The sequence below is a fragment of the Trichoderma reesei genome, assembly GCF_000167675.1.
Source record: "Trichoderma reesei QM6a unplaced genomic scaffold TRIREscaffold_12, whole genome shotgun sequence".
NCBI classification, from domain to species: domain Eukaryota; kingdom Fungi; phylum Ascomycota; class Sordariomycetes; order Hypocreales; family Hypocreaceae; genus Trichoderma; species Trichoderma reesei.
Window position 1 is genome coordinate 966,769 of NW_006711159.1, and position 27,354 is coordinate 994,122.

General features: G+C 56.7%; 9 protein-coding genes across 9 annotated transcripts; 3 read left to right on the top strand and 6 right to left on the bottom strand.

Moving 5' to 3' along the window:
* Window positions 1-1,159: 1,159 nt before the first annotated feature.
* Window positions 1,160-2,793, top strand: TRIREDRAFT_108642 (uncharacterized protein; the record flags this gene model as incomplete). Its single annotated transcript, XM_006966293.1, has 3 exons — window positions 1,160-2,098; window positions 2,176-2,245; window positions 2,306-2,793. 3 exons carry the CDS (start codon window positions 1,160-1,162, stop codon window positions 2,791-2,793), a joined length of 1,497 nt encoding a protein of 498 aa, XP_006966355.1.
* Window positions 2,794-3,281: 488 nt separating this feature from the next.
* On the bottom strand, window positions 3,282-5,511 carry TRIREDRAFT_22645 (uncharacterized protein; the record flags this gene model as incomplete). The annotated part of the gene is made up of 4 exons (XM_006966159.1): window positions 3,282-4,433; window positions 4,569-4,701; window positions 4,770-5,318; window positions 5,414-5,511. 4 exons carry the CDS (start codon window positions 5,509-5,511, stop codon window positions 3,282-3,284), a joined length of 1,932 nt encoding a protein of 643 aa, XP_006966221.1.
* Window positions 5,512-6,442: 931 nt separating this feature from the next.
* On the top strand, window positions 6,443-7,689 carry TRIREDRAFT_49399 (adenosine deaminase-related growth factor; the record flags this gene model as incomplete). The annotated part of the gene is made up of 2 exons (XM_006966294.1): window positions 6,443-6,562; window positions 6,736-7,689. 2 exons carry the CDS (start codon window positions 6,443-6,445, stop codon window positions 7,657-7,659), a joined length of 1,044 nt encoding a protein of 347 aa, XP_006966356.1. The 3' UTR covers window positions 7,660-7,689.
* Window positions 7,690-8,402: 713 nt separating this feature from the next.
* Window positions 8,403-11,159, bottom strand: TRIREDRAFT_108645 (uncharacterized protein; the record flags this gene model as incomplete). The annotated part of the gene is made up of 1 exon (XM_006966399.1): window positions 8,403-11,159. The coding sequence occupies one exon, from the start codon at window positions 11,157-11,159 to the stop codon at window positions 8,403-8,405; it is 2,757 nt and encodes a 918-aa protein (XP_006966461.1).
* Window positions 11,160-12,999: 1,840 nt separating this feature from the next.
* On the bottom strand, window positions 13,000-14,302 carry TRIREDRAFT_4475 (uncharacterized protein; the record flags this gene model as incomplete). Its single annotated transcript, XM_006966141.1, has 4 exons — window positions 13,000-13,295; window positions 13,433-13,912; window positions 13,999-14,018; window positions 14,115-14,302. The coding sequence occupies 4 exons, from the start codon at window positions 14,300-14,302 to the stop codon at window positions 13,000-13,002; spliced, it is 984 nt and encodes a 327-aa protein (XP_006966203.1).
* Window positions 14,303-15,121: 819 nt separating this feature from the next.
* TRIREDRAFT_22647 (uncharacterized protein) lies at window positions 15,122-16,374 on the top strand (the record flags this gene model as incomplete). Its single annotated transcript, XM_006966160.1, has 2 exons — window positions 15,122-16,247; window positions 16,302-16,374. Exons 1-2 carry the CDS (start codon window positions 15,145-15,147, stop codon window positions 16,372-16,374), a joined length of 1,176 nt encoding a protein of 391 aa, XP_006966222.1. The 5' UTR covers window positions 15,122-15,144.
* A 223-nt stretch (window positions 16,375-16,597) lies between these two features.
* Window positions 16,598-18,766, bottom strand: TRIREDRAFT_79187 (uncharacterized protein; the record flags this gene model as incomplete). Its single annotated transcript, XM_006966400.1, has 3 exons — window positions 16,598-16,768; window positions 16,850-18,170; window positions 18,264-18,766. The coding sequence occupies 3 exons, from the start codon at window positions 18,764-18,766 to the stop codon at window positions 16,598-16,600; spliced, it is 1,995 nt and encodes a 664-aa protein (XP_006966462.1).
* Window positions 18,767-19,596: 830 nt separating this feature from the next.
* Window positions 19,597-23,720, bottom strand: TRIREDRAFT_108649 (uncharacterized protein; the record flags this gene model as incomplete). The annotated part of the gene is made up of 2 exons (XM_006966401.1): window positions 19,597-23,516; window positions 23,621-23,720. 2 exons carry the CDS (start codon window positions 23,718-23,720, stop codon window positions 19,597-19,599), a joined length of 4,020 nt encoding a protein of 1,339 aa, XP_006966463.1.
* Window positions 23,721-25,506: 1,786 nt separating this feature from the next.
* Window positions 25,507-27,012, bottom strand: TRIREDRAFT_63882 (uncharacterized protein; the record flags this gene model as incomplete). The annotated part of the gene is made up of 2 exons (XM_006966402.1): window positions 25,507-26,898; window positions 26,965-27,012. The coding sequence occupies 2 exons, from the start codon at window positions 27,010-27,012 to the stop codon at window positions 25,507-25,509; spliced, it is 1,440 nt and encodes a 479-aa protein (XP_006966464.1).
* Window positions 27,013-27,354: the final 342 nt, after the last annotated feature.

The following is a 27,354-nucleotide window of genomic DNA, read 5'->3' on the forward strand; positions in this document are numbered from 1 at the left end:
CGAGCTTTACCCCTTTCATACACTGCAAAGTTTTTGATACGTTATGTGAAGGGAACATGTTGCTTTCGGAAGCTATCTGGAGCGATTGCACCATTTCTGATAAGTACTGATGTTACTCGGGGCAGACGTCCAATTCATCAAAGGTCGCTCCTTGTTGCTTCCGCTCTCTGTGCTCTTTTATGAATGGTGATCAAGGTTCGTCTATGAGTCCCTCAGATTCATCGACAATAGATATACGCGTATCTGTAGGCTGCTATGTATAGTACTTGCTGCCCCAAGCTGGCAGTGGAACTGTTGATCCGAGTTCCACACAGAATACAATGACTTTCGGAACAGTCCGTCTTGGATCGGAGATCTACTGAGGTGTCAGTCAAAGTCTCAGCTACTATTCCCACTCAATTGAACCAGTCTCGTAGCTCGATAGCTTTGTAGTTTGATAGACAAGGCATCACTAGTCGTTAAACTCCGGTGAAACTCCAACCTCAACCATCTTCCCTCCTATCAGATGGTGTCGGTCAGCTCCACCAGCAGTCTCGAATATTCAACATCACGATATCGAGTTCTTCGAGTGCGGATTTCTTGACGCTTTCGTGCAAACAAGCTGTTAGCGGCCCGGAGGCTTTCAATCTAGACCCAAACAAGTGCTATCGAGGAATGGAAGCTCAAGATGCTTCGGCACCAGCCGAAGAGGCGTATCCTCCAGCAACCATGCCCCCTTACCGCTTCCGGCACGTCTCTATCCTCATAGAGTTTGTCCAGCACAATCCATGCCGACCAAGGTATGCTCTTTATCTGATCTAAAACGAACAATCATGCCTTGCCCACCAACACCAAACCTCATGAGAAGTCTCCCAGGAGCCACGCACCAGATTCCAACCTCCTCCCGATCCGGCGATGCTGCCACAAGCCACCAACTGTCTCCATAGAACTTCTCCCCATGCGGCGAGATGCCTCAGATGGAGTCTCCCACGAAAGCAGTCGTGATGCTGCCGTTGACCCTCTCTGTCTCAACTACAAAGAGGCCCGTCGATCCCGCCATCTGAATCAACCCCCTTTTCCAACACAAACCACATTCGCTTATAGTCCAAGACACTCGCTTGACTTTCCCTCTCGTCCTTTTTCCTGTTGATAGTCGTCGTCGAAACGCCGTCATTTCAACATGCGTTTCTTGCATCTCTTAGCGTCCACCGCGGCGCTGGCCTCGGCGGCCTCCGTCGCGGACTTGAACAGCAACTACAACAAGCCCGACGACAAGAAGGTCGACCAGTTCGACAAGCCCAACTTTGAGGAGCCCAAGGTTGAGGGTCCCAAGGTTGAGGGTCCCAAGGTTGAGGGTCCCAAGTTTGTGCCAATCAAGGCCGATGAACACAGGGACGGCAACGCCAATAACGCCAATAACAACAATAACAACAAGGGTGCTGACTTCCACAACGGCCCTGAGAATGACCGCAAGGATGGTTTCAAGCAGGATGACCACAAGGGTGGTTTCCAGCAGGATGACCACAAGGACGTCAAGCAGGACGACCGCAAGGGTGGTTTCCAGCAGGATGACCACAAGGACGTCAAGCAGGACGACCGCAAGGGTGGTTTCCAGCAGGATGACCACAAGGACGACCACAAGGATGACCACAAGGGTGGCTTCCAGCAGGACGACCACAAGGATGACTTCAAGAAGGAGGGCGAGCATAAGGATGCCTACAAGCCTGAGCCCAAGAAGGACGAGCACAAGGATGAGAACAAGTGGGATGAGCACAAGGGCGAGCACAAGGATGAGCACAAGGGTGCCTACAAGCCTGAGCCCAAGAAGGAGGAGCACAAGGAAGAACACAAGGAAGAGCACAAGGAGGAGGAGCATAAGTGGGAGGCTCCCAAGAAGGAGGAAGAGCATCATAAGGAGGAGCACAAGGAGGAGGAGCATAAGTGGGAGGCTCCCAAGAAGGAGGAAGAGCACAAGGAGGCTCCTAAGAAGGAGGAGGAGCATAAGTGGGAGGCTCCCAAGCAGGAGGAGCATAAGGAAGAGCATAAGGAAGAGCACAAGTGGGAAGACCACACCGTCTACACCACGGTCATCACCACCGACTACACCACTTACTGTCCTGTAAGTCACCTCTCATACAAACCTCCAAACCCTTCAGAAGATCGCACACAGACTAACACACCCTCCTCTTACAACAGTCTCCCACTGTCATCCCTATCGGTAGCATCACTTACACGGTCACTGAGCCAACCACTCTGACCATCAAGAGTAAGCCCCTCCAGCCCCTTATCAACTTCTCAAGTCCCATGTACTAACAATCTGCAACAGACTGTCCCTGCACCATCCCGGTTCCTCCTCCTCCGCCGCCCCCTCCTCCGCATACCACGCCTCCGCCGCCTCCCCCTCCGGTCACCACCGTGGTTCCTCCTCCGGTCACCTCCGTTGCGCCTCCTCCTCCTCCTCCCCCTCCACCGCCTCCTCCTCCTCCTCCTCACACTATCGTGCCCCCTCCTAACAGCACCGTTATCCCGCCGCCGCCGCCTCCTCCTCCGCACACTGTCGTTCCCCCTCCCCCTCCCCCTCCCCCTCCTCCTCCTCACACCGTTGTCCCCCCTCCCCCTCCTCCTCCTCCTCCCGTGAGCTCTGTTGCTCCTCCTCCTCCTCCTCCTCCCCCGGTGAGCTCCATTGCTCCTCCTCCTCCCCCGCCGCCTGCCACAGGAACCACCCCCTTGGTCGTTCCCACCGCTGCCGCCGACAAGACCAAGGCTGGCATCGGAGCTCTCGTCATCGCTGGTATTGCCGCCATGGCTCTCTAAGCGACCAGATGTGGGCTACCATCACAATGGCCCTTCCTTGGAGGAAGCCACCGGGCTCATTACCCCAAATAGCTGTGGGGGACAGTTCTCAACTTTTAATGATTGCTTTCCACTAACTTTCTTGACACTCCTTGATCATCTAAGGGTATAATGGTTTGGGCAAATGAGAACTGAAGACGGATAAACAAAAGGCTGTTGGATCTTGTCTTGTTATCTAGACAAGTATAGATCAAACAAAAGTACGCTCCTTTACAACGCATCTCATCGCCGTGACAAAGACATGTGAAGTCAGTCGGCCTGTTCCTTCTTAATACTTTCATTCATCCTATACATCCTATTCATCGTTAAAATATGGGTAGAAGGGGGGGGGATCAGTCCAGACACATAAGGCAACAGCCCCATCATCAAGTCCCATCCATTCTGTTGCGGGTTTCACTACGCCATCGTCGCATGGGATATCGACCACGCCAAGTGTTTGGCACCCGCTGCTAGCTTGCAGGTCCCAGCATCCCCGATGCCTCAAGCCGCGATCTCACCTCGCGCGCCAGCGCCTTTGCTTCCTCGACCTCGACTCCATCCTGACACAGTTCGGCGGCCAGTCGGTTCGCCGTCTGGTAATCTGCCGTGCGCATGGCGAACTTGGCCAGCCACATCCGCGCCTTGCTGGTCGCAGCAGTGACACCGGTGCCCTCTGCATTCCCTTCTGCGTTGGCATCCTCTCGCTCGGCATAGCCTTCAGAGCCTCCCGGTGAGTCATTGTGAATCCTGACAGACTCACCAAGGTTTCCCGCAGCAGCCGGGCCGCCATCTTCTTGCGCCATGCACAGCTCCATGTACGCTTTGGCCTCCTCTTCTTCGCCGAGCTGATCATACATGGTGGCAATCTGCAAGAGGATCTCTGGATCCATCTGACCAGTGGCACCGCGAGCGCCCAGTAAATCTCCGCCGCTTCCAAAGCTGCTGCCAACGTCATAGTAGGCATCGGCCAGCAGAGCGCGTTTGAGCGCCTTGATGCCATCACGCTCTCGGCCCATCTTCTGGAGGCACGACCCAACCGCCATCCACATCTTGCCATCCCAGGGGCGAAGACCTGCTGCCTTTTTATAGTACCATAGCGAGTAGGTATGCATTTCCAGCATTTCGTAAGTTTGTCCGAGGCCGTACCAAGCACGGTAGTCGCGCCGATTGACATCCACAGCCCGCCGATATGATTCAATGGCAGCGTGCGTGTTCTTCAGCTCCACGTACTCGTGGCCCATCAGGGTCCAAGCGGAAAGACATGATCTGTCGAGCGTCAGTGCTCGGCGGAAATATCCCACTGCTTTCTCATGCATTGACAATAGCGAGTAGTAATTCCCGATGACGACGCAGGATTCGGGTCGGAATTTGTCCACGCTCGAACACAGGTGGGCCAAGAAGGCGAGTTTTGGCCGCAGGTTGAGCACATAGAGGATATTTGAATAATGGTCCAAAGAGTCCAGTCTGTGTGGATGGAGTGATAGTAGCCTGCTGAAGTGTTGCTCAGCAGCCATTAGATCCTTGGCATGGTAGGCTAGAAGCGCGTTGCAAGTGAGGAGGAATGACGATGTCGGGAAGATGGAGAGAAGCTGGTCGAGAGAGTTGGCGAGCCCTGCGGATTGCTGGTACAGCTCAAGTGATGTGTGTAGGTGGAACATGTAAGAGACAATGTTCTGAGGACAATGTCGGCATATCCGGTTCAGCTGCAGGTATTGATCAGTTCGAGCTCCAGGTGATGCTGAGGATTGAGCACTTACGTCTTCGACTCTTGATATCAGAGACGTCATCTCTAACCAGCAGCCCCAGTTCATGGGATACTTGTGGACGCTGCGGATGAAGAACTCCAAGGCCTTTTCATCATTCTTTTCCTTGGCAAGCACCATGCCATATCTGTTCAATGGCTGATGTTAGTGGTCCTCCATATACCTTGGCAATGGCGACAAAGGCTTTCCACGTACAGGTATTCCAGCCAACCTTGGCTTCCGAGGACCTCGTCATCATCCGTCGTCCGCTCCTCAAACCAAGCAGCCAGAAACCTCCCCACGATGAGAAGCTGCTTGTTAACGACAGTGCCCAGATCCTGAGGCCCCATGACCATTTCCGAGTCTTCATTCTTGCGCTTCTCGCCAGACATGAATTTGGCATAGAGGGCCAGGAACAGGCTCTTCTGGCTCAGCTTGGGCAGCGGGATCGCACTCTGCTTCGCGTCATCCGTAGCCTTGGACTTGCCCTTGCCCTTGACAGCCACCGGGGGCTTCTCGAGGCGCGAGTCGAGGACAGTCGACAGCAGCGAGTCCGGCAGGAAGACGGCGGCGCAGCGATCGTACTCCTTGCAGTCAAAGAGGGACTTGGCGAGCAGGTACTTGCTGAGCTCCTTTGCTTCGAGAGCAGCCTCGTCGGCATCCTGGTTTGGTGAGAAGATGGGCGACGTGTGCTTGAGGTCGGCCCCAGCGGCGTCATCCTCGCCCTCGTCCGATTCTGGCACTGCGTTGAGAAGCTCGGCTGCCCTTGATAGTAGGATGATTAGCCTTGTGCCTTACACTGTGGTGACGCATACTCGACAATGCTTCGAGCATCGCGAAGAAACATTTGGGCAGCTAACCATTTTGCCGACTGGTAGAGACACCGCTCGGAGCACTTCACCACCGCGTCCTGCAGAGCCACCCTGAGCTGCGCGACCTCGTGAGGACTGAGCGCCATGGCTTGCGATCAAAACAACAACAACAACAACAACTGAGAGTAACCGGTGCAACTGGCGGCGCAAAGGCCCAACCCGCGGCCTTGCAGTGAGTGCCGAAACCCTTGTCCTCTCGTTCTATGTCATGAGCTTATTTAGTAACTCTCATATGCAGGGCGTCAGTGTCCGGCGTCTGCGAATCGCATCGACTGTGTTGAGCTTGGTGTGAGATGGTGGATGTCGCGATAAGAGCTGCAGGTCAGACCCGAGTACGTGCCTTGGGTGCCGTACTCGTATTGCCTAAGAAGTGATGCAAATTAGGTACACAGTGTCGCCGTAAACTGGCAGAATGCTCGCAATGGCTGCAACTGTCTCGCGGTTATACAGTGCTCTTACTGTATCACTTGGCCGGGTTCTGCACGGAGTACCTCAATATGGGCACCATCACCCTCCGATATCATCCAGCGATCAAGAGCAATCATCGGCGCCTGCCCGCCCCAATTTCAGGTACCGGCACACCAACTTCCAGCGGTTGTGACCATCCCAAGCCGCGCCGTCACAGCGACTAAGGCCGGGTCTCAGTACACTGTACATCGAGATATGCACTAGAGCAGCTCTCTCTTGGCTGCAGCTCCAAAGGGCGACAAGTACCCTCTACGAGTAGCCATCCTCTCACCGCCCCCTCCAAACGGGAAAAGGCAAGGAGGGGCCCTCCCCGGTTCGGCTCTGGCAATTTTTTGGCTGGCAATTGGATAGAGGGGTCGGAGGGTCTCGTCCATTTCGAGCAACCGAAGTTCGACCCAACACTTGGCCCAACACGTATATCATTGTAGACTATCTCTCTCTCTCTCTCTCTTCCTCTTTCTTGATTCCTTGTTCTTGAATCGTTTCTGCCCCTCTGCTTCGTCTTGCCCTTTCTAATTGAACTCTCTAATACCACAATCGACCGTCACAATGGCTCAAAAGACTACCCTCAAGGAGTTTGAAGCCGTCTACCCCAAGCTGGAAGAGGCCCTCCTCGACCATGCTCGATCATACAAGCTGCCCGAGAAGGAGCTGAACTGGTTCAAGAAGGTAAGGAAGAATCTCAGCCACCCCATTATATCAATCTCATTCATGTTTGAAGAAGAAATAGAAGAGGAGGAGGAGGAGGAGGAGGGGAGACAGGCGAGGACAAAAGACAACAACAAGAAGCACTTTGAGATCCATTGTCCAGATCAAGTAGCTAACACGCTCATTCCTCGCAGAACCTCGAAGTCAACCCCCTCGGCGGCAAATGCAACCGCGGCATGTCCGTCCCCGACTCCGCCTCCGTCATCCTCGGCCGCCCCCTGACCGAGGAGGAATACTTCAAGGCGGCGACGCTGGGCTGGATGACGGAGCTCCTGCAGGCCTTCTTCCTCGTCTCGGACGACATCATGGACAGCAGCATCACGCGCCGCGGGCAGCCCTGCTGGTACCGCCAGGAGGGCGTCGGCATGGTGGCCATCAACGACGCCTTTTTGCTCGAGTCGGGCATCTACATCATCCTCAAGAAGTTCTTCCGCGACCACCCGCGCTACATCGACATGGTCGAGCTCTTCCACGAGACGTCCTTCCAGACCGAGCTCGGCCAGCTCTGCGACCTGCTCACCGCCCCCGAGGACACGGTCAACCTCGACAACTTCTCCATGGAAAAGTACACCTTCATCGTCATCTACAAGACCGCCTACTACTCCTTCTACCTCCCCGTGGCCCTCGCCCTCTACCTCCTCGACATCGCCACCCCGCAGAACCTCCAGACCGCAAAGGACATCCTCATCCCCCTCGGCGAGTACTTCCAGATCCAGGACGACTACCTCGACAACTTTGGCCTCCCCGAGCACATTGGCAAGATCGGCACCGATATCAAGGACAACAAGTGCTCATGGCTCGTCAACCAGGCCCTCCAGATCGTCACCCCCGAGCAGCGCAAGATCCTCGAGGACAACTACGGCCAAAAGGACGACGCCAAGGAGCAGGCCATCAAGCAGCTCTACAACGACCTCAAGCTCAAGGAGCGCTACGAGGAGTTTGAGGAGAAGCGCGCCGCCGAGCTCAAGGACCTCATCAACAAGATTGACGAGAGCCAGGGCCTCAAGAAGGAGGTCTTTGAGGTGTTCCTGGGCAAGATCTACAAGCGAAGCAAATAAGCGATTTATCTTTTCCTCTAAACTGTCAATCTTGCGGATACATGAAAAAAAAAGAAGAAGAAGGCAGTCGGCGTCTGTACAAACCGGAGCGAATTTACAGCGTTTTAGATGTCGTACATGGTAGAAACCACAAGAAAAACAGAATCAGCATTAATATATAGTTAGGCCACATATAGAGAAAGAAGGCTCAACGGGAGATAAAACAAACCAAAAGAACGCAGTGGATGAGTATGTATTATGAACTACCTCTACAATGGCCTCTTCCACAATCTCTCTCTCGTTTTTCCTCCTCCCCTTCTTCTCTGTGCGCGTGCCCATGCTGTATAATACCAAAAAGGAGACTTCCCGAATGCCGTAAATGATGACGCAGCTCCTCTAATAAAAAGAACAAATTAAAAAGGACACATGCAACCCAATACCCTCCCAATTTCCCTTCTTCCGTCATCTTCACCATGCCATGCCTTGCTTAGGTGAGGTAGCTTCAGGAGCCATCTAGGGGCAATTTGCCCTTGGGAAATGATAAACAAAGGGGAAACGAACAAGAGACGGACCACCGCTATGACCATGATGGGTTATTCAAGACAGCTAAACAAAGGGAATACCAAAAACCCGACTGTGGAAATATGTTATGCCTCTGCTTTCGGAGTTTCATGACAAGAAAATGCGAATCGCTCTCATCCATCGGTCGGCAGTACTAGTACCTCATGTATGTACTCTGCAGACAGTTAGGTATAGACCGTCGTTCATCGGGCTGAGTTGACAAGAGGCCCGGGCCGTCGCTCTTGGGGACGCTCCCTGGGTCGCTCCTTGGGACGTTCTTGACGCTCCTGCAGCAAAGGACCCGGACGGCGATGCTCGTGGCTCCGCGAGGAGGCATCGCGAGGCGAATGAGGGGGCATCCGGTTTGAACGTGGACCGGGTTGCCGGTTTTGCGAAGATGCTAGGGGAATCTCATCGGCAGAGATCGGGTGGCGTCGAGAAGCACCACTATTGGCACTAGCTATCGAGTGGCTACGGCTTCGCGAACTTGAAGCTCCTGACGGCGGCATGGGACCACCGGCGGGAGGCGGTCGGTGTCTTCCTCCTGGCGACGCGGGTTGTGCTTGCTGTCCCCCGGTTGCAAATGTTACAAGAGGCGACCCCGGTGGAGGGCGCAGCCCGTGTCCCTGTCTGGAGCCGGGGCCGTGTCGAGGGCCGTCTCGGATCCGTGGCGGTTCTGGGAAGTTGTTGTTCGCAAAGTCCAGAAGCGGCCCCTGCCCCTTGCCGTGAGCAGATTTGGTCGAAGGGTCGGCCGTCACAGGCCGTTTGGAGATGGAAGCGCTCCGGTTGCGCGCGCTGTGCTCAGCGGCGGACGGGAACCAGGACTTCACAGGAGGCTGCTCAGGTGATTTGGGAGACGACAGGCCCATGCTGTTCAGCAAGGACGGGCCTTCTGTGAATGGGCCCTCAATCTTTTTGACTGCTGCGCCGTCAGTCGCGGCCTCGCCGGCGGCGGCCGCCTCCTCCTTGCGCTTCTCATACGCGTCGCCCAGCAAGCCAGTGGGCGAAAAGGTTGCTTGATCGCCTTTGACGCTGGGGCTGACAGAGGCGCTGGACTCGTTCCGCCTCCTGGGCTTGTTCTTGTTGAGTTCAGCTTCCAGCGCCAGCTTCCTGGTAGATTCTTCAATGGCCTTGGTGAAGTCGGCCTCGTCGATAAAGGTTCCGGTAGAAATAGTCAGGCCACTAGAGACCCGTGGAGACTTGTCTGGGATGCGCTGTATAGGGCCAATGTCCATGGCCAGGTTCAGGGGCGGAGGCACCTCGACCGGGCGCGAGTGCGTGATCTTGTTGACAATGTACCAGCTCCGCCACGCATGCACATGGCTGAAGAACTTGTGGGCTGTCGCGGCATCGTCGGTGCAGAAGAAATGGACGAAGTTCTCGCCGTTGGGAAAGACGACGGTCTTTTGCTGGCTCTTGATGGCGTAGCAGATCTTCTTGGGGGGCTTGAGATGCCGCTTCACCTCGCTCTCCCTGGGCTTGTAGATGTCAAAGTCTGACAGATGGCACAAGGATGTACTGTCCTTGTCACCGACTTGCGCGTCGGCACGCTTGGAGGCGAACATCTGGCCGGTATTCAGCAGAGTGACATACCGCTTGCTCCACTTGCCAGGGCGCGGGGAGTGATAGAGGTAGATGGTGAAGCCAGGCGCGGGCTCGTCTGTCTGAGGGACGGCCGAGAGCTCGAGACTGTCGTCGTCTCCCGGCGTGTCACAGGGCACAATCAAGAGCGAGTTGTCCTGGTCCCGGTCCCAGGAGTTCATGGTGTCTCGTACATGCTCATATCGTCGCATGCGCCGGTCCAGGCCAAGGGCGTCGTAGCATTCAATGACGACACTCGTTTCAACATCAACGTCATGCTGTGTCTGCGCAGCTGCTGCGATGAGGATATCCTCCGGCGTAGTCTCGGTGGTTACCTCCAGTTTGAGGGTAGACGACATGCATCGAACGGTAACACGCTGCAAGGGGGAGGGGTCAAGAGAAGAGGGGTCAGCAAGTGAGCAAGCAGAGTCACACGAGGATAAAGGTGCGAGCCAACGGGCACTCACTCGTTCACCGCCATTGATGGCAGAGATGGGCGCGTCGCCATCCGGGTGCGGTTGGATGAAGCTCATCCTATGCGAGGGGTTGAACGGGGGAGAGTCGTCGAGGCTGCTTCTCCCGCCGATGCTTGGCGTAGGGGTGAAGATACTGGGCGCGATGGAGTTGGGCGTAGCAGGCGGCAGAGGGGTGAGTGGCGGCTGGCCCAGGTTGGAGCTGCTGGGCTTCCTGGCGCTCCTGGAGAAGAGGTTGAGCTTCTCGAGGACTCGCTTGGGCTTGGTCGAGGACGGGGTCGAGGGCGGCTGCGCCTGGAGCCGAGCCAGGTCAAACTTGCGCTGCTCGTCGATGACAAGCTCCCGCTCGGCCTCGAGTCGCGCAACGTCGTCTGCGCAGCGAGCGGCGTCTTCCTCCTGGCAGCTCTGCAGGGCCTCTGCCTTCTTGCGACGGGCCTCGTCGAGCTCGAGGTCTAGCTGGGCGGCGAGCTCGTCGATTTCTCGCTCGGTCCTGCTGGCAGAGCGGCTCAACGGGGTGCCAAAGTGCGAGCCCAGCGGCGATCCGGGCTCTGAGACGAAGGACCTGGCTGAGGGCGATGGCGGCGGCTTGAGGTCGCCTCCGAAGAATCTGCGCTCCAGCAGCGACGGGGTCGAGTCGATCTTGGAGTTTGCGCTGAGCACGAGGTTGGGGATGAGCGGCGGCGGCTGGAGCTGGAGCTGTGCCGGTGTATGTTGTTCTGATGCTTGTGCTTGTGTTGCTTGAGAGTGGCAGTAGGGGCTTTTGGAACCCGGCGAGCTCTGCGGCGCATCAGGGTCGCGGAACAGGTTGAAGCGCGAGATGCTCTTCCCTCCAAAGGAGCGCGGCGTCTTGGGCGGCTGCAGTTCGGGGCCCGGGGGTGCTGCAGGGACCTCGCCTGCAGCGGTCATGGCGGCTGTGGTGCCTGGAAGAGGGCCCTGGAGCCGCTGTCAGCTTCACTGGGTTGCGCCCTGGCAGCCCAGACAGAGGATCCCGTCAGTCGATCAGCCGCCTAACGCCAGCCACAAACACCGAGTGAATGTGCTCGATTGCTGTTTTGGGCTGAGACGCAACCTAGCCCGTCAATCTAGCTGTCACGCAGCAGAGATTAAAGGCTTCGGGAGTGATTCCGCACGGGTTTATGCGGCAGAATCAAGGGGGACAAACAGGAGCTTTTTTCTCCTCCTGATTCTCCTTTTTAGTCCCCTTTTCTTCCGTTTTGCCCTTTTCGTCCCCTTTTTCCTCTGCCGGCGATGCTTTGATATACTCAATGACAGCCTGTAGGTATAAACCGGTACAAGGGCTGCGGGAGTGGCGCACCCAAAAATCGGTGTAAGTGCAGCTGTCAGGAAAGCTTAACGTCAGAATGTAACCCGTTGCTGAGCCGTTCTCTCGGGAACCAAGTTTCGCAGCTGACGTACCAGATGTGGCAACTCGAGTTTCGTAGAAAGAGTCACCTTTATCGAATGTGTCCAATGGAATGAGCAGGCCAAGAAAAAGATGCCGGTCGTGAAGGAACAGCTCTCCGGGGAAGCAGGTGGAAAGCAAGGCGGCGACCCGAGGAAATATGCTGGAGAAAAGGGAAGCATCTAGGAGAGCAAGCTCAATCGACGCAATCTCTCTTGCCCTCCCTGTCCGGACGCCTCGTGGCCACAGGCGACAGGCTTCGTGCTGAAGATCAGGGAGTCGCCCTGCCAGACGTTGATGCCCATGATGCTGGTCATATCGCCAAATGCCATGAGCCTCCAAGACCCCCCCTCCACCGTCCGCCTCCCAAGGATCTCCGCCGGCATCGAACAGATCACTGTCTTAAAATATCTCCTCGCTTGCAGTAAGCCTTGTCGTGGCGAGTAGTGGTACCATCGCTGGTAGTACAATTCCAGAGGCATCCCGGCGATTGCAAAGGGGGTTTGTTCGAGTATTTGCTTTTTTCTGGTGGGGGTCTCAATTTGGCCAGCTTGTCGACGGTCGGTGCGGACACAAAGATTCAACGGCGTCGATCGAGTGTGTGTCTCATTGTAGTGAAGAAAAGTCATGCAAGGGGACTTTCTAGAGCGCTCGCAGGTATGAATGGAACATTTGCGCTATGCCATCCAGCAACTGTCAGTATGGCCAGCATCACCAGCATCACCGATTTGCCCCTCGCCTTCGCCTGCTGTACTCACTTGCTATACGGTGCCGACAATCCCTGGCAGGGTCCAGCAGGCATGGATCTGCCCCCAATCTTCTCACGGCGTTCCATGCCCCTTCAAAAAGGACTTCCGGTGAGCCTGGGTCAATCGAGGGCATCTCCTCGGCGGGTCATGAGGCGGAGGCGGTCGAAATAATATTCTTAATGTCGCCTTCTAAGCGGATCCCCCACGAACCACCGTTCGGTGAGTCTAGGCTTATGTACTTTGCAGGCAGGGGTCTGGTATATCATTCGCCTCCCTACTTGCGCTTCCGCACGTATATGACAGAGTATTGTTAGTGACATGGACAAGTAGTAGTTTTCACAGATGATATATGTGCCCAGCTGAAAGAGCAACATGGGTGTCGATCCTCGTCCGTGATGTACTGGCATACCAGCGCACGCATAGAGGGCGGCAGTGCACATGTCCCCGAGCTTGCATGTGCTCCAAGGAAGTAGGTGATAAAGTGCATCTTCAAACAAGTAGGTATGCACACATTGCTCTGATAAGCCGGGTGTGGACAACAAGATTGTCATCAATGCGAAACCGTGTTCGGTCAAGAGAACTGGGCTATTAATAACTATTTGCGAAAGGCGCGAACCTCGCGGCGCCACCAGCTGACGAAATCGCATGTCGAAACGTCGATGTTGAGATTCTTGAGCTCCCGGGTGCTCAAGTGGCAGTCATACGGCCGTTGCACGCTGGCGTTGGGGTCGTTGCCCTCCGTGTTGGGCTCAATGTTGGCAATGGACAAGCCCATGATGTCGCCAAAGCGCTGGCAGATCTCGTACTTGGTCACTCTGTCTTCGCTGGAGAACTGGAGGATCTGGGGCAGATGCTTGCGATCGCTCGAATCGAGGTACTTGACCGCCACGTCTGTGGAAACGGGGGAGAGCGCAGTCAGCATCGGAGGAGCATCTCCATATGCAATAGAACGAAATATCAAGGGTCGAGGAAAGAGTGAGATGGTAATCATGAGACATTGGGAACCCCGGTGCGGACGTCTGCCCAACTGTAGAGCAGCATGAGACGAGACTTACCGTGGCAGACCCTCCCTACATCTTCCGTGTTGGTCGGGTAGCGAATGGCCCAATGGTCCATCTTGATCTTGGTGCCCTGCGTCTGGGCCTTCCAGACGCTGTCCATGAGCACGTTGACGGCGCTCTCCGAGGGCGTCTCCGCGTGGCCGTAGAGCACCGGGACTCGAAGGACGACGCCCAGGCCTTCCTTTCCAGCAATGGCATACTCCTCTCGGACAGCCTTTTCGCCGTCCAGCTTGGTCTGGCCATAGAGATTAGTAGGCTCGGGGGTGGCGTCGGCTTCGTAAGGAGCCTCGCCGGGCCGGCCAGGAAAGACATAGTCCGTGGAGATGTAAATCATCAGAATGTCGCGAGCAGCAGTGACGCTGGCGAGCGACTTGCTGGCGGCAATGTTGAGCGTCCGTGCCGCCTCTGGATCCTTGTCCACCTTGTCTGGGAACCGTTGCGCGGCGCCTGGAAGTGAATAGCCAAGTCAGTCAGCAATCCCGCTCCGAGCCCTGCTGCTTCCATCGATTAAACACTCGGCGCACGATACATACAATGAACTACCACGTCGGGGCTGTCGTACGCTCAGAAGAGACTCGTCAGCATTCAAGCCCGGGGTGAAGCGTCGTTATATCGGCTATGCACAGCCGCCAAATGAGCATCAACGCACCGTATCTCGTCTATTGTTTTGGCAATATCAGCTCCGCTCTCCAGGTCGAGCTTGATGATATCAACGCCGTCTGCGCGCGAGTAGCCCGAGCCCTTGACGTTCCATCCGCTGCTGTTCCGAAAGGCGGCGGCGACTTCTCTGCCCAGCAGGCCGGTGGCACCAGTGACGAGGACTGTTCGCTGCGCCATTGCGACGGTAAGATAATGACAGTATGGCCCCTAAGCCAGAGATATCACTGGAGGGGTAGTAGATGTGTAGAAGCCAATGCCCTTCACAATTGACCGCCAAGATTCTTCCTCTGGGTGTGAAAACAGGGGGTTTTGGGATGAAAGTTCAGTGATCAGAACAGACAAGTTGAAGCTTTGAGATGCTCTGGCTGAGCTGCAGCTTGGCTGGTGGAGCTGTGACGTGAAGACGAGGGGCCTGCTCCGCATTTCCCAAGCAGAGCTACCCTATCAGACGACCAAGAGGCGACCTTTGTCAACACCAGGAGTCCAATTCATGTTCAAATCGATATGTCGAGCTTGATTATAGATATAGCCATCATATGTATAGGCTCCAGAGAGTGATATTTTATCATTAGTGGTCTACAGAAAGTAGCTAAGAGGACTACCTCATTACTCGGACCGCGGGCGCCGTGTGTTATGTACCTCTAACATACAATGTACAGCAGCTCGAGAGCCAAACACCGCGAGAGCAAACTTATCAATTGGGCTTGTATGCATCACAAGCCCGCCCCGAAAAAGCCCCAGTAGAGTAGCATGCCTTCTAACCATACATAGACATGTGTATTCAAGCAATTATTCATGAAATTGCCCAAAATTGGGATGCCTTGAACTGTCTGATCTGTTCGAAGCCGAATCACAAGCTTCCCGCTAGCAGCTCGATAACTGACATGCTATCGCAGACCCACCTCGATTTTCCAAGACTCTCCCTCTAACATCATCAACTCCAACCTCATCCTCCTCTCTTCCCTCTCCATCTCACCCAACCCGCACGCAAAGAAACCTCCCTCCTCCTCCCGCCCACAATGCCTCCCAAGCGCATGACCGCAAATCCCATCAAACCCTCCCGCCACCGCGCCGGCAAGCCCACTGGCGCCGACTCCTCCTCCTCCTCAGACTCCGACGCCAGCGACGCCGACGAACCCATCGCCCCCGTTGCCGTCGCGCCTCCCCCCAAAGCCCTCAGCGCAGGCAAGATCATCAGCAACCTGAACAAGGTCGACCTCGACTCGCGCCGTAAAGATGCGGAAGCCGCCGAGGCGCGTCGCATCGCCGCGCAGAAGGCGGAGCGGCTAGCCGCCGAACAAGGCTTCGTCACCGAGGAAGAAGAAGAAGAAGGAGAAGAAGAGGAAGAAGAGTCAGATGATGAAAGCGGCTCAGAAGAAGAGGAAAGCAGTGAAGAATCAGAATCAGAAGAAGAAGCGCCAAGGAGATTAATGATGCGACCCAAATTCATACCCAAAAGCCAACGCTCCGGCGGCAAGAACCCCGACGCCGACGCCGCCGCCGAAGCCGCCCGCCAAGCGGCAGAAGAAGAAGCCCGCAAAAAGGCCGCCGCCGACGAGCTCGTCGAGGAACAGATAAAAAAGGATTTGGCCGCGCGCGCCGCCGGCAAGAAGCACTGGGACGACGAGGACGACTCGGGCTCCGACGTCGACACCACGGACGGGCTGGACCCCGAGGCCGAAGAGGCCGCGTGGCGCGTGCGCGAGCTCAAGCGCCTGCGGCGCGCGCGCCAGGCCATTGAGGAGCGCGAGAGGGAGCTCGCCGAGGTGGAGCGCCGCCGGAACCTGACCGAGGAGGAGCGCGCCGCCGAGGACGAGGCCTTCCTCGCCAGGCAGCGCGAGGAGAAGGAGGGCAAGGGCAAGATGGCGTACATGCAAAAGTACTACCACCGGGGCGCCTTCTTCCAGGAGGAGACGGCCGCCGCGGGCCTGCTGCAGCGGGACATCATGGGCTCGCGCATCCAGGACGATGTGCGCAACCGCGAGGCCCTGCCCGAGTATCTGCAGAGGCGGGACATGACGAAGCTGGGCAAGAAGGGCGCGACAAAGTACAAGGATATGCGGACCGAGGACACGGGGCGGTGGGGAGCGTTTGATGGCGATAGGAGGAGGGGAGAGCGCCGGTTTGACGGTGGTGAGGACGACCGGTTTCGGCCGGATGACGATTGGAATCGCAGAAAGAGGAGCACGTCTCGGGAAATGGATCGGTATGATGGCGACAAGAGGCGCAAGGTTGACAGTGGGGAGTGAAGACGCATGCACAAGAAGGTCAACATGGCTTACATTGAGTCTGTCAGTGAAAGATGCACCAACGCATCCGAATTCTAGACTTTTAATAACTGTACAAGTTTATACCCCCCCAAATCTAGGTACCTAGTTGGCATAGACCATAGCCAAAAACAAAAGGAGGAAGATGACGCAAATGAGCAAAACAGAGTTACATCTTTGCTTCGGACCTGCTTTCCCCATTCTTCTATATCCTCACAATCTCTACCCGCGCCCTGTCGAATACCCTGTGACTTATCAAGCCGTCTATTACTTCGCCATCCAACGGTGGAGGGTAGAGCGTCATGCGAGCATACGTTCCCGGTCCACGCCTCTTCGATAGAGACCCCGGGTTGATGGCTAAAACGCTCTCAACGACCTAGTATCCCTTAGTCAGACGATTCTAATAAGGAACAACTGCAAAGTAGAAAAAGGAAAGTGCATATAGAAAAGGACATACCCTTGCAAAAGGAGGTAGTGAACTGGGCGTCAGCAACACGTCGGGCCGAACATTGACCATCTCGCCCAGCTTCAAATAGCTCACGTCCAGCATCGCCCCCGTCGCGAGCCCTTCCTCCGTCCCCGTCCTAGGCAGCCTCGACCTGTCCGTCGGTGGGAAGACGGGGAAGAAATGCCGCTGCTCGATCAAATGGCGAGACAGCCTCCTCATGAGGTCTCCCGCCGGCGCCCCCTTGGAGACCTCCTCGCTGCGCAGCTCGTAGAGCACGTCCTGGCTGGACAATCCGACCACCACCTCGTTCATGGACAGCGTCATCGGGTTGGAAACGATGCGCACCGACTTGGGCAGGCCGAGCTCTCGTCGGGGAATGGTGTCCTGCGGCCACGAGACGTGCTTGTCGAGGACGTCGCGCACCGAGGGGACGAGAATGACGGTGAGATGAGGATTGGCGGAGGCGAGGCGATTTAGCGCCGGGGCGACGAGATGTTTGAAGACGGTGTTCATGTTGGCCGTGTCCGGGTCGTACGAGGCCTCTTCAGGAAGGTCAAAGTCGCCCGTAGCAATAAGCGGATGATCAATGTCAAGGAACGGCCCCGTGAGAACGAGGGCGTCGGCGTATGTGTCGGCTGCTTGACTGCAGAGCGCCTGCAGCGGCTCATAGTCGAGGTTATCGTCGGCCGTGTACGGCCCGGCTGCGTAAAGAATGGTGAGCGGCGCAGGGTCCGAGTCCGAGTCCATGGCGTCCGGGTCGCCCTTGAGCTTCTCCCGGTGAGCCTCCAGGGCCGCCAGACTGGAGGCAGCGCTCGGCAAAAGAGGCACCTCGAGAATCTCCTTGACGATGAACTCGTCCCCGGTGATGTTGCTTCCCCTGAGCGCGACAATCTGGCCCGGGAAGAAGCTCCAGCTTTGGATCGCATCCAGTTTGAGCGGCACTCTCAGGCCCCTGCCCGTCCGCCTGGACGTCTCCAGCACGATCGACGCAGCGTTGAGCTTGCCCTCGAGAGAGTCGGACGCTATGCGGCCTACGGCCACCACCTCGGTTGTGCTTGCGGTCGCCGCATTGCCAAAGGCAGAGTCCTCCAGATTGTGGTGCTCGCGGACAAGATCGATGAAGTCGTCGATTCGGTCGTCCAGGATCTCGCTAGCCTCCGACAGCTTCATGGCAAGCGGCTTGTAGCCCGTCTTCTTCTGGTCAGACGCAGCAGTGAGCTTGATTCTCGGCTCGGGGAACGGCGCAATGGGTGCCTCGGCAGGCGGAAGCTCCTCGTTTAGGATCTCCACGACGTCTCCGGCATTCTGTCGATCCGCAAAGGACGTCGCCCTACAACACCAAAACACCACTGGTTAGCAAACAAGCACCCAAACAATCACCCCATATCCGATCAAGGGGAATAATGTCTCTCTCTTGACTAACGGAAGATTCATCGACTTCATCTGCTCATTGAGCCCAGCCGCCGGCGAACTCGGAATGTCCCTCTGCATCTCCATCCTCCTCCTCAGCCCCCCACTCCCCGGCGTCTTGCCGCTGCCGCTGCCACCCAGGAACCTCGCAGACGCAGACCCGGGCGTGCTCGGCACCAAGCCGTCCAGCATGCCAAACACATCCGCGCCTCCTGCTCCTCCTCTACCGCCCGCCTTGGGCCTCGGCGTCGGCGCGCTCTTCCTCTCGCTCTTGAGCTGCACCCGCCGCTGCGCCTTCTCCAGCTCGTCCTGGATGCTCTGCTTCAGGCCGCGCACGCCGTCCAGCGTCACCGCCTGCGCGTCCGCGTCCATCTTGATGCAGTACGACTCCCACTTGAAGTAGAGATCCTCGGCCGAGATGTCGTGCAGCCGCGCCATCGACTGGAGCTCGCCGAGGACGTCTGCCTCCAGGGCGCCGTTGGGAGCGAATCGAGCTTGCATTTCGTCGGCGGCCATGGCGGGCCGGTTTGGCGAAGCTGGCGGGCTTCTTTCGTTGCTACTTGTCTAGTGATTCAGTGAGAGCACTAACAGAATTGTTGTAGTACTAGTTGCACCGATTTCGGTTCGTCCTTTCGGTTCGTCTTTGGCAACAAGAAGCTCTCTGTTGTAAGTTTGTACGTTGAGTGTAGTGGGGGTTTGAAAGTTGGAGGACGTGGAGACGCGACGCGTTAAGTGGCAGAGCTCACGAGTTGGAGGTACAACGAGCATGTACCTTTGAGCCCAACTCCCGACTCCCTCCCGTCTTCCAGACTATTACAGGTATTACAGGTATACCAAGTGATAGTACGGACAGTAACGATACCCTTTCGAGTCAATTCGCCTACTGAATATCTAGGTAGTGTGATAAGATTGTCAAGAGGAATTCAGCATTGGCGTAGAGCGAAAGGCAATCTAATCTGTAATACATTCTCAAATCCCCATCTGTTGCAATTCGAACGTTATCAAGCGCGCCCTCTTACACACCATTTCACTCGCGAGTTACCTCCCAGATACATATCAGAGGCGGACACAGGGCATGTAATGTATCATGAAAATTTGAGCGTTGCTCTGGTATCGACTATGCTAAAGCACTTGATGACAAGTGCCACTACAGTAAAGGAAATCAAAGGGGCAAAAAGAGTGACAGCTCTCTCTTCTTGACTGCAAGAGACCAAGGACTCAATGCCACCCGTGTAGGAGCTCGTTTGTAAAACCAATCCCAAACTCCATGCGCTAAAAGGTAAGAAACCAACATCAATCATCAAAGTACCGTATCCCTTGTTCTCACCGCGATTCCCAAAGGGACATCACTTGAGCTTCATCACACTGTCCATCCAGTCACCAATGTTACTAGTGACGCCGTCATAATCAAATGTCAATCCCGTAGACCCGGCTCTAGACGGCGAGCTGGGCATCAGATTATCCGTGCTCAACAGGCTAAAGTCAAAGCTTTCCTCCATGTGCCCGAGGCCTTGCAGGCTGCTGAGGTCAACCTCATTCTCGCCGGTCCCCAGCATGTTGCCCTCCGAAAGCAATTGTACAATGCTTCGACTAACGGGTGAATCAAAGACATCGAAGCTCCCCTGATGGGCGCGCGGGCTGCGTCTCCGGGCGCTGCTACCGGGCACTCTCAGCATGGACCTTGGCGTCTTAGTGGGGGTCTGCTGCTCGAGAGCATGCTGGTTAGGCGAAACAATCGACTTAGCGGACCGCAAGGACCGTGAAACACTTCTAGTGATGGGCCTGTGGCTTGGGGTAGGTCGTGTAGGCGTCTTGAAAGCCTCGGCCTGAGGATGTGCTGCGTCGGGCGGTGGGGTGGACGGCCGCTCTTTAAGCGGGCTGTTGAAGAGAGCCTCTAGATCGTCTAGTTTGCCGGTGCTCCCATGCGACCCGGCCACGACGGCGAGGGCGACATTCTCTTGGTCTCCTTTGACGTGCTGTCCCGGACGATACTCTGTAGTTTGGACAATGTTGATGTCAACATTGCAAAGCACTTTCGGCACTCCTTCTTTCCTTGGAGAAGGGAACAGCAGTCTCTTCGTGCTGCCGGCCATTTCATCAAAGTCAATGTCGATGGGGCTTTGAGCTGTTCCGCTGCCCTGGGAATGAGATGATCCTGGCTGGGATCGCACTTCCAGGTCAATGTTGCCGTTGCCGTTGCCGTTGCTGTCAGCCTTGTCTTTGTCCTGGCTTCCGATGCGCTCTGTCCTCTGTGATGGGTTTGTGTCGAGCGGAATCACCTCGCCCATCTTCGGCGATGAGGGTGCAATTGGGTCCAATGCGTCCGTGGTCAAGTACGCTTCCGAAGTGAGGTTGAAAGGAGCATCGTCCTTGGGACGATTCTTCTTCGGGCGAGATGTGCTTCGGCCGGTGCCTCTCTTCCGCCGCTCCTGACCGAGCCGGGACGCATCTTTGTCCCATCTATCTGGGGGGCGGTGAGTCTTGCACTTGGTCAGCCAGATGCCGCACGGATTGCAAAGCAGGGATTCCTGCCACTTGGCCTTCTCATCGGTAATGGCTAGACTCTTCTTGACGACGCGATGCAGGGTTGGGTTGCCGTCCTCATCGCGCTGCAAAACCTCCACTGCCGTAATCTTGCCAGGCTTCTCGGAGTATTCACAACGCTCTGGGACGCCGTCGCGCTCTTGGATCCAAATCTTCCTCCAAGTGGGAGTTTCAATGGCACCGCAATTGCTGCAGAAGGGGGGCATCTCCCCATTATTGATCGCCTCTTCGAGTCGCTGCTTAATGGCATGCTTCTTCACGATGTTCTTGTTGGACCTCTGTGCCGGAGGTGAAGAAGGCGGCGGAAGGGCATCGCTTGGCGGACAGGATTCCTCCGGAGCTGCTTGGTTTGCCGAGGGCGCATGGTCTACTGCAGACTCGGGGAGTGGCAAGGCGAGCGGCCCCATGGAGCTCGGCCGACGCATGTCGGCGCCCCCTACCGAGGATGGGCGACCCGAGGCGACGGCGGGAGGCTGAGACAAGGTCGAAGGGCCGATGGGATCGCTAGCTGGAGTTGATGGTAATACGAGTGGCCCTGCGGATTGTGATCGATTCAGCTGACGAGGATGCTTGGGTTTGTTGGAGTTCTGCGGTTTCGGTTGAGGAGGCTGTGAAGATCGAGAGGGCGGTTGGAGAGGCGGAGGTGCTTCGTCTCTCGACGAAAATGTAGAGGCGAGCTGAACTATGGGATCGTAGAAGATGTCGTCTGTGAGATCGCCAAGCTGCGAGAGCTCCGGCGTAGGCGTCGTGGTTGCAAATGATTCGGGAGGTGGTGCTGCGGAACTTGGTGCTGGGCCTTCGGCGGCGTTGGCGGGAGATGTGGCGGTGGGAATAGGCACAAAGATGGGCTCTTGGATGGAGTCAGGAGCGCGAATGGTTTGGGGAAGAGGGATAGGAGTCGGAGCTTGGATTGGAGCTGGCGTGGAGGTCAGATTGGGGCTCATGGCCCGTTCAATGGCGTCGGTTGTAGGTGGTGGAGTGGGAGCCAAGTTTGGTGATGTCGCGGTCGACTGCGGCCTCTTCCTCTTTGTACTTTGGGCGTTGGGCTGTGGTCGGCTCGATTCTCGCCTCGCTGGAGGCAAAAGGGAGCTTTCAGTGGGGGCTGGTGTGTTGGATGTAGGATAAGGGGTATTGTAGGTCCTAACATGTACCAGATCCTGGCCGCTGGGGCCGTCCTGGAGCTGGAAGACCTGAACGGGCACGCTCTGCTTAGGAGCACTGTGTGTGCGCGGTTGCGGTGGTAGCTCCTCCATGTTGGACGGGTCTCCTTCTCCAAACAGCTCGCTCACGTCATTGCCCGACATGCTATGCTCTTGACGAGCCATTGCCGGCATGGGGGGCAGCACCGGGCTTGAAGGGGGTGGGCTGGACCGCATATAGGGCGTAGCCTGCTGAACGGGTGGCGAGGATCCGATATCTGCGGGACTGTCCTCGGGGTAATTTGGCGTCGGGGCCGTAGAGTCTGGCGATCTGTCGTCGTCCATCATGCCGGGAGAAGGGAAGCCACCCATGTCGCTCGTTGCAAAGCTTGATACAGGCCGCTGGCTCAGCGCGGATTCGCGTCGCTTGAGGGAGCTGGGCTCCCGTCCTGGTACAGCCCTGAGACGACCGTTAGGAACGGGTGTGGGAGCTCGAGGGACCTCCTGCAGATGGCTACCTGTCACACTGTCGCTGTTGATGGCAAGAGGCCGGAAGTTGCGCAGGGAGCTGGAGTTGCTAGCAGCCACCCTGAGGGATTCTGGCTCGGCGGCGAAGGGAGTCGCGTCTGCCTTGTCCACCTTGGTCACCTTGGCCCTCTTTTTGACGGGCTCGTCCTCCTTTGGGAGTGCGGCTTCTTCTCCTTCGGTTCCATCCTCATAGCCGGAAGTGTTGCCTTCATTGGGCTTCTTTCGTGGCCTGCCCCGTGGCCTGCCCGTGGGTGGTTTCCTCCGCGGTGGTCGATTCGACGCTCTGCTAGATGGTCGTGAGGACGGCGCAGGAATGTTGGGCAATGGTTGAGACTGGGTGTCGACAGGCATGGGAGCAACCCTGGCTTGCTCTTGGGCGGGCGAATTCTGATTGTAGCTTGGCCCAAAGGAGCCTTGCCTAACCAAGGGCGGCGGCGGCCCTGGAGGTAGCGCATGAGCCATGGCTGGTGAATGGCTGTTATGCATAGGAGGCGGAGGGGGGCCACCGTAGCTGTGGTTTGCCTGCTGGGACACGCCCTGGGAGTTGGACTGGATCAGAGAGTTCCATTCTGAGGCGGCATGTGGCGGCACGGCTTGCTCCATGGGCCTCGCAGGCTGCTGGTCCACGGGAGGAGGAGCATATGTGACAGAACGCTGGATCCGTGTCGTCTCAGACAGCTTCAATCTGACCTCCAGGGTCTCTCGATTTCCGCCGCCAAACACACCCAGTATATTCCTCGTGACACGGCCTGTCACCATCTTGGGCTGGTAGTTGCCAAAGTCGGGCCGCATCGACTGGAAAACCCATGAGAGCAGGCCCTGCCCGACCAGAGGGAAGTCGGGCTCTGAATAGTCGATTGCGTAGATGGTGTAGTCGCAGTCGTGGTTGGTCAGCTCCGGGCTGCACTCGGCAATGACGTGCACGCACGCCCTCAAGTCGACGATGCCAATGGTGTTGCTGTCGTCGACGGGCACGGTCTGGACCTGCAGCGGCTGAGAGCCTCTGGCCAGGCATTTTTCCTTGGCCTCTCGGTCGAATGTGTAGTGCACCTTCACTGTCGGGGCTGAATTAGTCGCTGGCGGCCAACCAAGAAGACATGGCACGCGCAGGCGGGCACGAGCAGAGCGACAAGGCGATGGACGGAGAGAGAGCGCGTACAGTTCATGAACTTGGTCTGCAGACCATACTCGTCCACCGTCTCGCCAGCGGCAGGCGGTTGGTTCCAGCCGCTCGAGTGAGCCGGCATTGGTGAAGCCATGGCGAACAGAGCCTCGCCCTCGGCCGCTGCGTCGCCCTTTGGGGGAGAGATGAAGCTCCTGCTGCTGGGGCTGGCGATGCGAGGTCTGAAAGAGGTGCTTTTTCTGGCGAGGGTTGAGGAAAAAGGGAAGTGGAGAGTCCAGTTGCTCGGTTGCTGGAGAGGCTTGTCTTGTCCTGGTAACCGACTCAAATGGGAGAGGCGGGTTTCATGTTCGTGACGCGCCAAAATACCTGCAGGTCGCGTCTCTCTGCGTAAGTGGATCTGGTGAGCTGTAGTACCTATGGAGTGAGCGAGTGCGCGCAGAGACCCCTCTATCGGCTTGTCTAAGGTAACATAAGGGAAGACGGGGCAGCAGAAGAGGAAAAAGAATGCAAATGAGGGCCCGAGTCCACGTTGCTACAGAGACACGCAGGGAAGCGGGCCGAGAGAAAGACAGGAAGAGAGCGGTTTTCTTTGTTCTGGTGAGAGGGCAGCAGATGCAGCAGATAAGGTGAAGCTGTGGTGGATGTGTAAGGTACCTTATAGGTAAGGAGGTACCTTACCTTATTGGACCGTCTTGTCACGTCGCCAGCGAAAGCGTGTACTACCTCAACGCGGCGGCGTGCCTTGGCCGGTACGTGAGCAGTACCTTGCGATGGCTAGCCGCGCCACAGCAGGTCCAGGTAGTCGTCCGGTGCTTTTTGACGTATGGGGGACAAACAAACAAATGGAACAGCCCGCACCTTGTATTATTAGGTAGTAGTAGTAGAGCCTTTTTTTTTTTCCAGTGAGAAAGTGCCTGCAGCAACAGGCGTGTCTCGGCAGTGAACAAGCCTGGGCTAGCACAGGGCCTGGAATGCGGGTGCTTTGATAGGCTCGACTGCAAAGTGCAAGTGCAAGCGCAAGGGCTTCCAAGCTTCCTTCCTAATCGTCAGCCTAGCCGCGCCCTCGGCCGATACAGAAGACCCCACCTACCCAATGGAGCAGTCGATCCTCTCGCTGGTTGGTGCGTCCGGCTGAACCCCGGAAGCGGATGCGGCGCCGGAGAGGAGAATCTGGGCTTTGGCTTTCTTCGGACAAGGACGTTCCAGCAAACAGGCCCGTTATCTTACACGCTCTTTGTTCTGTTGCCGAACAAACAATGGTGCTGGCGGGCGGCCCGGGCAAAGAAGCTCCGGTTGAGCTGGCAATTCGACACGGGAAACAGGGAGGCAACAAGCAGCAGAAGATGAATCTTTCTGTTTCCTTCTTTTCTCTCCCTTTCCTTCCGGGGCCAGGAGAGCAGAGCTCTGTAGGAGAGAGGGGGACTGCCGGCCCCCTTTTATAGTTTCCTGAGTCGACTTGACGCCATCTTCAGAGGTCTTCTTTTGCCCATCAGCGTCTGTTCCCCCCCCCCCTCCTCCACAAAATGGCCATCCATCTCGTGACGTGGTTTTCTCCCTGCGTGTTTTAGGCTGCAATACCGTCTTATTGCCCCTCCATGGTGTTGCTCGCCCTGCCGCCTTTTTTTTTTCTTCAGCACCGAAAATGAGGCCGGTCTTTTTCTTGTCTCTCGCCCGCTGTCGATGACGCCGATGGTTTATACCTCCACCGCAACTTGCGGAAGCACACGGGCGCGAACCATCTCCGCAGTATTTATTATCGACACACGCACTATCACGACATTATCACTTGTGTTTTCATTTTGTCACACCCAGTTGCATGGACATGTTTTATCACGTTATTTTTACTTTTTTCACTATTGTACATGTATCTGCTCCTTTTATTTCATTCCTGCATTCATCTTGCCCCTATTCCCCTCCTTTTCTCATAGCCGACTTGTAGCTGTCGCCTCATCAGCCACCCACTTGGCCTTGCCCTGCTCATCAACAGTGACTTTACGGCTGATGATCTCGTCCACAACCTCGGCCACGCCTTGTCGGTTCTTTCTCGACGCCTTGACCTGCTTGGCGAGCTCCGCCGGCGTCAGAGAGGTGCTGGACACGATGGCCTGAATCTCCCTCTCGGTCGGCACACCGAGCACGGCGTAGGGGTACTCGGAGTATGTTCGGTCGGTGAAGAGCTTAAGTCCGGCGTCCTTGTCAAAGGTGAAGAACGGCTTGGCAACGTTCTCGCTCGCGGGGATGTCCTCGAGGGACGCGGGCTGCCACTTGGCATCCTCCTTGCGCACCAGCAGCGCCGTCACACCCTCGGTGAAGTCGTGGTGCTGCATGAACTTGGTGGCAATCTGATGCTCCTTCTCAAACGTCTCCGAGATGCTCCATTTGCCGCCGACGCGCATCTGCCTGAGGGCAACATGCACGGCAGTGGGCGATCGCTTCTTGAGCGTTGCCAGCTGCTTCTGCGCCCACTCCTCGGTCTGACCCCGCTCTTCCTTCAAGGCAGCAATGATGTCATCCACGTTGTTCTTGCTGAAGCATCGGTCGATGGCTCGTCGTGTCTCGCCGCTCAGCGAAAAGGCCTGGTCGTATGGCAGACCCGTGCAGAACTCCTCCAGTGTGTCGTTGATGAGCTCGAGTCTGCGAGGCAGAGGGTCCTCATCGCGGAAACGCAGCTCCGCCAGACGTGCCTCGAGATCCGGCAGACTTGACGAGTGTAGGTAGTGAGTAGCAATGCCGCTGTAGAAGACGTTGGGTCCCGTGAGCCGATCGCTTGTCAGCGCGAGGTAGGTTCCGATGGAGCCGTTCATCCGAGGCAGGAAAAAGGATGCACCGACATCGGGGAAAAAGCCAATCGTCGTCTCGGGCATGGCAAACATGGTCCGCTCGGTCGCGATTCGGAAGGGCGCGTGGATGCTCAGGCCAACGCCGCCGCCCATTGTGATGCCGTCCATGAAGGCGATGTAGGGCTTCTGGTATGTCGCAATGTAGTGGTCCAGCTGGTATTCAAGGGCAAAGTATTCCGCCGATTTCTTCCACCCGTCAGGGCTCTCCTGGTTGTACTTGGCCAGTTCCGCAACATCACCGCCAGCGCAAAGAGCCTTCTCGCCCGCGCCCTTCATGACAATGACGTTTGCCATGTCTGACTTCTCCCACTCAATCAACCGCGGGACGATCTTGCGGATCATGGAGCCATTGAGGGAGTTGAGCTTCTTCGGCCGGTTCAGCAGCACCGTTCTGAGCCCGTACTTGCTCTCGAAGACGACATCGTTGGGCTCGTCGCCGGGCAGCTCCTTGACGTTGTAGGCCTCGGGGGACAGCTTTTTATCGGCTCAATCAGCATCTCGCCACACACACACACAAAAAGGGCACTGCTCCTTGCTTACCGGTCGTGCGCCGAGTGATGAGCTCATGGCTCTGCTCAACTGCGCCATGCCCATGCTGCTGCGGTAGCTGCTCCGGCCCGCGGCATTCGCTGCCACGCCAGCTCGAGCCGCGAATGTTCGGAAGGACATTAGAAGGCCAAGTATACAAGACGCACCCTCGAGGCGAAGTCTGTGAGATATCTAGAGCATCTAGAGAGCTAGACGACGAGGACAAGATCCGGATCGATGAACCTCGCTCGGGTCACTGCGCAAGAATACCTGGAAGCAGCTCCACCCGTCGTTCTGAAAATTGGCCCGCCGATTGCCGATAAGGAACGTGGAGGAGCGGCTATTGAGGTACCTAGGTACGTATCTAAAGTACCTTTCAATTCGCGGCATCTGGATCACGTG